Source organism: Bactrocera latifrons, unplaced genomic scaffold (assembly GCF_001853355.1).
Source record: "Bactrocera latifrons isolate USDA-ARS-PBARC rearing strain unplaced genomic scaffold, ASM185335v1 scaffold_256, whole genome shotgun sequence".
Taxonomy (NCBI): Eukaryota; Metazoa; Arthropoda; class Insecta; order Diptera; family Tephritidae; genus Bactrocera; species Bactrocera latifrons.
Window position 1 is genome coordinate 271041 of NW_017536141.1, and position 11066 is coordinate 282106.

An 11066-nucleotide genomic window follows, 5' to 3' on the forward strand; every position below is an offset into this window, starting at 1 on the left:
ATACAAACTGAACATATAGTTACTAACATAAATGCACCTGTGAAGGGTATTTAGCTTCGGTGCAACCGAAGTTAACGTTTTTTCTTGTTTTTTGTTGATTTAATGTCGCCAAGAAAATATGGCACCGATAAAGGTGATTGTGAAATGTAAGGGCAACAGGTGTATTAGAATAAGCAAAATTATGACAGGATACTAAACTGGAAAAAAGAGAGATTTCAGTTAGACATTTTTCGCAAGGGAAACATCGAAGAGGTATGTAGATAGAGAACAACTTCACTTCTCACATTACATTGTATAAGTATACGTTTATACAAAGTTATGACAACGGAGCGGAAGGTAAAATATAATTGCACATTCATAAATCCACGGAAGTATGTATAACACATAAACAGCTATTTATTTCAATGCAGTTGTGATTCATCGATACCCTATTAAATAGCTACCTTTGCTTTCCCCACATACCTTTGTTTGTTTAAAACAGATATGAATTGTTATATTTATAAAAAATATCTAATAACCAAAAACAATGTGTAAAATAAGCTAAAGGTATATAATATTATGATTCTGAGTCATAAAAATTTTAACTGAATACAACTTTGATGCAATGTTGAATTTCTTATTTCTTACTTTCTCCATTCTATGTACTTCTACTTTCGAAGAGTTTACGTACTACGACACAAAAATGTTGATCTGATTTTCAATTAAAACTATATATGTATACTCAAATGTATCGATCTCATGCAATTATTTCAAATAAAACTTACATTATCAAAGATACGCCGCGCCCGTCGCCGGTCATCCGTTTCAACTCCTGTAGGGGCGGATTGGCTACGATTCAATGGGATAACTTCCATGTCAATTGTATCTTGACGACGTGGTGGTGGACGAGACGTTGTCGGTTTTTGTGGTGCTTGGCCACGTTCAGACGGCATTTGTGGATAGAGACCATTTTCGACATCTCTTTGATTGCTATGGCTGTTTGCTGCTTGTCCTGACATTTTGTTAGGCTAAGTATATCTGCTAGTTGTTCAAAAAATAGTGTTAATAGCTGTGTTTTATTTTTAATTAAGGAACCGTTGTCAAGAAATTCCACTTGAAAATAAAAATAATTTTACTATTTTGTACTGGTTTTGAGTTTACATCACGAATGCTTTTAGTGATTCTATCAGCTTATTGTAAAGTTTAGCATTGCAGTTTTTACAAACTTTGCACTACTTTCTCTTTCTTAGCACATATTAATGAAACAATTTTTTTGTATACACACTTATATTCTTTTTAATTTCATTCTTATTGAAAATAATGTATTTTTTGCTGCAGATTTTTATGGATTAATTTAAATATGAATAAGCTTATAAACCATAGTACTTTACGATGATATAAACAATGAAAAACTTCTTGTTTAAAAATACTACAGCAGTATAATTAAATATTAATACAACTTTTTGCTGCACTGCATTATTTTAGCTTATTCACAACACAGTAGTCTACTGAGGTCACAATAGCACTAAATTATCGACTAATTGAAATGTTCATCCAGAGATCGTATATTTCAGACAGAGAACGTCGTGATAGACGTTCTCTGATAATAATAAACGTTCTCTGATAATTGTTATAATCTAAGATTTATGAAAAGAATCATATGGCTGTCAAAATTTTAACACAGCAAAGATCAGCTGATCGAAATAATGCGTTTTTCGGCGACAGAGATTTAAATAAAAGGAATGTAATATAAAAGGTTTTTGGTGATATGATATGCACTTTTAATGGCTTTTCATCACCATCTGGGCGAAATAAAGAATATTAATAGAAGGTTGGCGTCATCTGATAGAAGCCATGATTTGTATCTCTACCATCATTCATAGATAGAAGCTGTATTGTGAACCAAGTATTTACATAGAAATTGTAATATTAATATTGAGTAGTTTCGTATTTCTAATAAACTTCTCTTATTTTATTTTATTTTTATATTAAACTATAATGAAACAAAAAAGTAACATTTTGGTCGACCACTTTTTGCGCTTTCCGCTAGTGTAAATCCATAACGGAAGCAGCGAGAGCCAGTTCTACGCACCGGAATTGACTCAGATTTTATCCGGGAAAGAGCGATCTAACCCCATTTGGATCGGTGAATTAATTTAAGTTCGCTCGCCAGATATTACCATTACTAGTGGTGATATGACAAATAGAATAACCTGATAACCTATGCTAACTCTCACATCAGAACACCTGCCCATAATTGTCTCGATCGAAAGAAATCCCGATTTTGTTTCTGTGGACAACTTTAACAAAGCTAACTGGGTCGGCTTCACAGAATTTACTGAGATCATCTTCAACGCTCTACTCATTCCTACCATGAATTACCTGAGTGGTCCATATTCGACCATATACACGAACTAGACGAAAGACTTGAGATTAATATTGCCGTCGACGGCGTCAAGATTCCGACTGTCAATAACCCTAAGATTTCAGATGTAACGTTTGATAGTCTATGCGCCTTCACCCCTCTGCGCATGACATTAGCTACCTATTTGCATGGCCCGCCAACCCCACTCATCTGACACACTTTTCCCTTGCCCCGAACCCGTCGAAACAGGTTTCCTGGACCTCCCGTTAGATGACGTCTACGACAACTTAGATAACCCTCACCACCTAACGGGGACATTCCGTTATAACAACAACAACTACCATTGTTGTGCTACACGAACTGATACAGCATCGTCTCCGTAAACTTTACAATTCTCGTTATGGCTTATAGAAAGTTCTTCATTATTTTGTTAAATGAAGCTTAAAATATCTTAGTCTCCATTCGACATTATGCACTTATGCTAGGGCTTCTGCCACTCGACGAAACACTTCTCAAACTGGATTCTTTAAAAGCGATCCGCCGGAAGTATATTTTATTACATAAATTTTTGTTAATACTGAAGTAAAGAAAATATCTCGTACATGGTTCAATTATACGATGTTGTGTTACTACGAAGGTTGCTTTCCTTTACGAAAAAATTCATTACATTAAAAAAATGTTTTTTGTTTACATTTTGATGGTTTTATGTGATTTACAATCTATTCGTATTAAGCTATCACTCAAAAACGCAGTTTCATTGGTTGAAATCTTTGCAAAATCTATTTTTAAAACATAAAAGCAAAGCAAAACGGCTGTTTTTGACCTTGAACTTTACTTGAATTTTTGTAAAAACTAACATGTTTCTTTTTTATTAATTCATATATATTTTTAATAACAACAATATTAATTAACCAATTAAATAATCAATAAATATGTTTAAATAATACATTAAACTTTGAAATCCCGATGTTTCTCCAAGTATCTTCGGTGAAGATCTTCTTTAATTCGTTGAAATTCACCTTCTTCGTCAAATAAAGCTTTAGTAAAGTATTCGACGAAAACGCGACTTATGTACTGATCTTTAGCCGAAGGAAAACATCCCTCTAGAAATCCAATGTGGCCTCCACGAGCAGTTACGATAATAGCCACGTGACTGCTTTCGTTTGCGGCTTTGATGGGAATGGCTAAAGTAATAAAAAGTTAACTATTTCATTCTAAGAGAGAAAAACTCAGGAATACCCACCATCAAGCGGTTGAAATGGATCATCGGCAGCACTCAAACACAGTAGTGGCACGGAGATGTGATGCAATTTATCTTGCAAAGTAGCATCGTTGTAATAATCTTCTACACTGCGATAACCAAAATGTTTAATGGTAAAATTGGTGTCGAATTCTCTGATTGTTTTGCACTAAAATAAATTAAATTAATACACATATATCATCATTTTATCACTTTTAAGCCTACCGTTTTAATACTTTTCATATCGAGTTCCTGATGTTCGTGCAGTCCACTTCTCTTTAACGTACGATACATGTTTTGTGTTAATATACGTCCGAGAAGATTATTTAAAATAGGTTGTTCTATACTATCAATAGCTATTGATTGCAAACCGAAAATATTTGAAGTCAAATAATTTTTATTAAAGAAATAAGGAACGGTTAAGTTTGGGTGTAATCGAACATTTTATACTCTTAAAATTATGGTGGGTTTTGACTATTTTAGATCTTAAGATTGCATAAATTGCAAAGTCTTATATGGGTAACGACATGGGCTATAGATTTATAGGCGGAATTTAAAATTGTTATATAACGGAGGTTAGTATGGCTGTAGGCCGATATAGCCCATTTTCACAATGTTTCATAATATCGTTAAATATATTAATACAGTTATCGCTTTCACGGACGAAAGGACGGACATACCATACATGAAATGCAACTCATTTTGTCATCCTCATCGTTTATACATATGTATGTATATACCCAACTCAATATTTTTCTCTATTAGTGCTAGGTGGTACAAACAACGATAGATGAAAAAATATTCATCTAGAGAGTATAAAAATGCATTATCGGTAACATACCTTTATGCACATTCCAAGGTACTGAAATTATTTTAGCTGCCGATAAATATGTCCGCGCTTCCTGGCTTCTACGTGCCAAATAATTACCTTGAAACAGAATTAAGTAACAACTTGCATTCGTGTGAACTTATGAATATAAAACAATAAATCAGCTCACCCAACACTAGGCCACCCATCGAAACACCAGTAGCTCCTATTTTGCAGTGTGCAGGCAATACATTTCGAACATGTTGCACTACCTCAGCCAAATCCTCACAGTTACAGGCATTGTAGAGGCGTGGCGTTTTGATAGTTACACCACCAAGTCCGCGATTATTAAAGACGATAACACGTATGCCAGAATTATTGGCCGCGTATACTAGGCACTTTACATATTCGTCTTGAGAATTACCTGTCAAGCCGGGCAAAATAATAATACAAGGCGAATTGGAATTACAATTCGTGTCCATCCAGTCCAAAGCTACTTCGCCTCCATCTTTCAGAGTGTAAATTTCCCTAAAAAAGTATAGGAATGAAAAATAGCATTCAAAATGTTCAGCAAAATATTTATGGTATGTAACTAAATTCGATTAAAATTTTTTTCATTCATTTGAAACAACAAAGCTATTATTGGAAACCTTCGGCAGAAAATCAAAAGCTTTCTTTATAGCTGTAATACAAATAGGGAAATTTCGAGAAAGTGTGGAGCTTTCGTAAGTATTGTAAGCTAAATAAGGTAACAACTTTTAAATTTACTGCCAGCCTGGGTTCAGAAAAAGTTAAGTAAAATTCAAGAGAGAGAGCTTTTGAAGGAGATTTGGAGTGGTAAATATAAAATTGCTAGAGAAGTAGGCCACAATATATCAGCGACTAGCTTGACTTGTCCACAGTAAGATCGAGGATATAGTTGCACTTATGAATCGGGAACGTGTAGTGATAGCTGCGGTCTAAGAAACCAAGCTAAACAGCCACTCAGATCTTCTGAGATGTGCCGGTTTCGACGTTTTACGTAAGGATTGCAAGCGAGATAATGGTGGTGGCCTAGCCTTAATATTGCACAACACCGTGCAGTATCGTCTAATCTATGAAGGTATTGACCGCAGGGATACTACCCTAGAATGTCAGGGTATAGCTATTCGGTCAGGCGATGTCGAGCTCGAAATATTTAATATATACGTGTTGTCCTACAGGATATCACCCGAATATAGGTGCGCTACTTCGTGGTGAAAACGACGTTTTTTACTAGGCGACTTTAACGCGCACCATGATCTTTGGCATTCCTGCCTGTCAAATGATCGTAGGGACGACATCGACCTTCTGCACAATGAATGACGAAGCCCCCACCAGAATTATGGGCATCTGTAATAGCTCGCCTGATATTAGCATCGCTAGTGGTGGTCTCATAAATAGCATAACCTGGCGAAGCCTCCTGATTTCGTTTCTGTGGACAACCGTACCTTCATTAACTTTAACAAAGCCAATTGGGTCCGCTTCACAGAATCTACCGAGAGCACCTTCAACACTCTACCTATTCCTACGGACAGGCTGCAGCCGTTTAGCTCCCACAACCACCAGAGGGAGTTCCCATAACCTCGTACGCAGATGGCTGCACGATATTGACGTCGGGCAATGGAATCGATGTCATGTGTTCGAAGGTAAAAAAAAAACTACCTCTCCGACCTTTCTCGTTTCCTCACTGCACGAAACCTCACACTTTCCCCACCAAATCCACAGCGACCATAGTTAGGAACTGGACGAAGGAGTATAGATTTGAGCTTAATATTTCAGTCGATGGCGTCAAAATTCCGGCTGTCAATAACCCTAAGATTTTAGGCGTAACCTTCGATAGTTTATGCTATTACCGTTCCCACGACAGTCGGGTCTACGAAAACCGGAACGGACCCGGATTTTTATCCGGCCAAGGACTGTTAACTCGGCAGAATTCTGCCGTTAGAACAACAACAACAACATAGTTTATGCTCCTTCTCTTCTCATACGACCGCGATTATCGCCACAAAATCTCCTCTCCAAACAGTTCCTGCTAGGATGTTTCCGTAGGAATCACCCTTGCAGTCATCTGCTTGGAGCGGATCCGCCTCCTAGGAGCATCAAAAGGTCCTGCCTTGACTACGTCGCCGACTAGAGCATATGAAACGAGACTATTGCTTCAAGCGCTTGAAGTTTCAAAAAGTTCTATGTTCTATTTTCCAGCGCTTTTGACAACAGATTTTGTAACTATGGTTGCCAGTCGTTACTTTTTCTTTATATATGTGCACACAAAATTTTAACATATCCATTTATGATAATTTAATATATAATTATATATATAATAAAATGACGTTTGACAAAAAACTAGTAAAATTAAATTTTTAAAAATACTTAAACTTTTACTAATGTTTTGTTTGGCGTTTTGATTCAGTAAGTGGCATACGGGCTTGTAACATCTCAAAGCGTTTTTTGGTTATGCAAGTCATACTGTCCAACTTGTTGAATTATGGTTCCCACGACAGTCGGGTCTACGAAAACCGGAACCGACCCAGATTTTTATCCTGCCAAGGACTGTCAACTCGGCAGAATTCTGCCGACAACACTAACAACAACAACATGAATTATGGGACATGGAAAACAATTTTTGAAGTTCTATTTCCCCAGACCCTGTCAAGCACCAGTTGATAGTATGTCGCATATCAGGTATCCAAAAGGAGACTGTACAAAATATTAATATCACTTTCTAAAGAAATATTTGTAAAGCAGAAGATTGATCCCAAAGGACTGTTTGGTTTTATTCATATCTGTTTTAAACAAAAGCTATTTATGATTTTTTCAACTAATTTTTTATTCGAAATCAATTCCGAAATTTACTTAATATATTGCATAAATAACTTAAGCGTGATCGTTATGTGAGTCACAGTATATGTACATATGTATTTAAATAAAAATTACGTATTTTGTCTTCTAATACTTATAACTGTGCATGAAAGATTACTGGTTAATTGGCCACAGCGTACATGTACATATAACAATAATATATTTAAATATAATAATAATAAATAAAGTCAAATTGTATATACAATATGTTTTAGTTTTTATATTAGATATTACCTTTTATAGCTAATAGGGGGTATAACTTTGGAACGTAAGACACTGGCAAAAACTGTTTGAGCGCGACTGTCTAAACACCAAAATGTAGGCCAAAACTTAACACTCAATGTTGGTATTTCCCGCAGAAGATAATTTTTAAGTGGTCCTTCGGCGCAAACAAATGTGGGGCGCTATAATAAGTTAGAGGGCAAAAAAAACAAATAAAAAATAAAATAAAGTATATTATATAAATACTGATTTTCCTTATAATTACTCCATATTTGGGTGAGCCGAAAGAATAACCTATCGAATTTTTGTGGTAAGTGATCCCGTATACGAGAGAAAAATATTAATGCAAGGCAGGATGCATTTTTTCTCAATTTTAAAATGTCTCAGCGAGTTTTAAGTTTCCCATATTTAATAAATTTATTTAGTTTATTAGAAAATTACATAACTTTAGAATCGTTTAGGATAAAATATGAGATTCATTTTGATCCGCCATTATAGTAGGAGATCCCACCATAGTACGACCATCACCCATCGTATTACGGGATGAAAATATTTTTTATATAAAATGTATTACATTCAATTATTGATTTCGACGCACTAAACTGTAGACTAATGGAAAGTATATAGATTATAGAATATGCAAACACTGGGTTGTAGGCAGGTACATACGGGAAAATTGACAATAGTGATTTGCAACTATCCACTTATGCGATAAACCTTATATCAAAATAAAGATAATTTTATTGCAAGTAAAATGATATAAGGTTATCTGCGAAAAATTGGTGCTGAATCCCGGTTGTCGATTTTTAAAAACCGAAATATTCGTGCGACTGAATACGTGCGAATATTATTACATTACATTATTACACATTATTACATTTTTCATACAATCGAAAAACTGATATTCGTTAGGTTAATTTTTGAATCACCCTACTCCATATGTACATACATATCGTCACCTGAAATGCAAAATAACGGAACAAGATTTTCGGAAATTTACAGTGGCCCGAATGAAACACGAAATAAAATGAAACATGAGAAAAATTTTAATATTGGTTAAAACTCGTTGATATCTGACCGCAGAACATGAAAATGTTGAACATATGTAATATTATGTTTGTAATTTGACGTAGTGAAGCGTAATCAATAAGACACTCAATTTCGAATTTTTTGATGATACGTTATTTTGCATTTAAGGTGACGATATGTATAAAAACAAATTAACTTACTTTAACCACTAGTATAAGATAATAGGTAAAATAGGCGATTAATCCGAAACCTAATACATGATAACCTGGTAAATTTGCCCAATAACTGTAAAGTGAATCCAGCATCTTGCAGAATATAGTATAAGTATAAGTGCTCAAAGTCCGTATTTGAGTTTTATTGTGATCAAAGTCAACTTATTGAACTATAGATCTGCAATGAAATAAAAACGATGTTATTAAAGATTTATGAGGGCTGATCATAAAAATGAAAATAATTAAAAAAAATAAAAATTAAAATAATAAAAAGTATTTAGAGTCATCGAAATGTTTCTTATACTCTTAGCTATAAACTAAGGTAAAAACTACATTATATGTATACCATTTATAGCAACATACAATAATAAAACTCCGTGTGAAATTTTCATAAAACTAGTACATTGTCAAACAAATATTATAGTAAAATTACTATATTGGGATGATCCAGGAAATTGCATAAAAAGTTTTAATAAGAAATAATATTTTAAATTTTTAATCTTACAAATTGGACTATTCATCCCAAATACTGTAATTCAGTTTACCAACACATAATTGAACTAGCTTCATACAGTACACACTAGTATATTATTAATTGTTTTTCTTTACATAGATTTTATTTCTTAATATTGCCCTGAAGGAATTACCCCCTTATACTATCAAGTAGCTAAAAATATATTTTTTATCGTTCTAGTAATTTTACAATTGTTTTCTCTATTTCACTTACGTTCGCTTACAAAATACTTATGTAGGTAAGGGAACACTGACCATTCGTTAGTATGTACATACATATATAATATAAAAATATTGAATTCAAGTATTTTTGTTATGACTATTACTAAATAAATATGTATAAATAATTCAGTGAAGTGTTTTTAATATATATCTCTCAAGAATAATAAGTCAACAGCAGCTATCGGTATATAATCTCAATCTAGAGAACGGCATCTAACAGACCGCAGCTATTTTACTCCCGAATCTCGGGGACGCTCTTCTAAAATTTTTGTTTTTTAGCATGGATAATTAATTTGCTTAACTACCCATTGCGAAACTAAGATTTGGTAGTTTAAATCGTAATTCTTTTTTGTTGACTACTTTATACATCTTTGTGGTAGTCACGTTATGGAGAGTTGATAAGGTGGGTAAATTATAGAATAGCATCCCCCGATTTCGGGTTTAAAATGGGTATGTACGGATAGCGAAGGTTTTCCAGATCAAGAAAATATATACTTTGCCGCTGACTTATGGTTTTTGAGATACTTGCATTGAAAGTTCAAAATTTTGTTAATTTTTTTTTTTTTGTTCACACAATAACAAAAGGGGTGCTTTCTAACTAATAATAGGTGTTACCTTACGTGCATATTTTATAAAAGAATCAAACAAATAACACCTCAATGTCAGGAAATAAATAACCCATTCTTAGGTTTTCGAATTCATAAACATAAGCCTGGTTGGACCAATACCTTGGTATCTTTAGTATCTTTGGCCGCGATTCAAAAAAATAATCCTGGTCGCACCAATACTTGGACGTGGTCAGTTCTTTCAATTTGAACTCCTTTTTAAGTTAATGGCCTTCGGTTTAACAAAACAAAGTGGAGTTAGTGGATATAAAATATAATAATATGAGTGTAAAATTCCTTGAGAATAGGAGAAACATGAACTTTAAATGCAAATCTCTCATAAAACCATAAGTCAGCTATATATATATATATATATATCCGTACATACCGATTTCAACCCCGAAATCGGGGTATGCTTTTCTAAATCCCGGCCGACAAGGCTGATATTAGCAAACAATACAAAGTCTACGTATGTACATGCCATGCGGCCATACTATTGGACTTCGAACTTTAACTCTCATATAATGATGCACTAACAATTGAGAACACTGTTTGGTATAGAATTTAAATTTTAATTCAATTCTTACGGGCAAAGTTCTTTTTAACTAATCGCCAAATATTCCGCAACTGTATTTATTTATAGTTACTTCAAAATCACAAAACAATATTGATTTATCCAATATTTTCTGACTCATTTCAATGTTAAACCTTGATTGCCGGTAATTTGACGTGTTTTCCTATGGTTTCTCTAAAAAAAAATTTTGTTTTGGTTTTTAAATTCAATCTTCACTTGCAAATGTTTTTGCTCACTCTTTCTAATTGATTACCGGATTGTAATCTTATCACTTGTTATCTTATTGTACACTAATATTAGTACATGTATATACAGGACAAAATTTAATAATATAACAACAATATAATAAGTAAGAGAGCGTCAATCAGCTGTCGACTTCTGTTTGGTAAATKTCGCAAATACGAAACAAATGTAATA

The 11066-nt window shown here is 33.9% G+C and overlaps 2 protein-coding genes across 7 annotated transcripts in view; both read right to left on the minus strand.

Annotated features, from left to right (window-relative positions):
* Positions 1-1541, minus strand: part of LOC108969542 (protein rhomboid) — a 14507-nt gene extending 12966 nt beyond the window's left edge. The window contains exon 1 of the mRNA XM_018934327.1: positions 765-1541. Coding sequence (XP_018789872.1) covers positions 765-998 — 234 coding nt within the window. The 5' untranslated portion in view covers positions 999-1541. The remainder of the gene's footprint in view (positions 1-764) is intronic.
* A 1691-nt stretch (positions 1542-3232) lies between these two features.
* Positions 3233-11066, minus strand: part of LOC108969537 (phospholipase ABHD3) — a 21149-nt gene continuing 13315 nt past the window's right edge. The window contains exons 1-9 of one of the 6 annotated variants that reach the window (XM_018934310.1): positions 10886-11040; positions 10663-10823; positions 8724-8913; positions 7507-7676; positions 4583-4920; positions 4426-4512; positions 3810-3940; positions 3588-3753; positions 3233-3528 (exon numbers count right to left, since the gene is read on the minus strand). In XM_018934310.1, the coding sequence (XP_018789855.1) occupies positions 3293-3528; positions 3588-3753; positions 3810-3940; positions 4426-4512; positions 4583-4920; positions 7507-7676; positions 8724-8828 (1233 nt within the window). In that variant the 5' untranslated portion in view covers positions 8829-8913; positions 10663-10823; positions 10886-11040 and the 3' untranslated portion in view covers positions 3233-3292. Of the gene's footprint in view, positions 3529-3587; positions 3754-3809; positions 3941-4425; positions 4513-4582; positions 4921-7506; positions 7677-8723; positions 8914-10198; positions 10406-10463; positions 10640-10662; positions 10824-10885; positions 11041-11066 lie in introns of those variants that run through there. The other 5 variants (XM_018934316.1, XM_018934314.1, XM_018934313.1 and 2 more) reach the window with 5 other exon arrangements.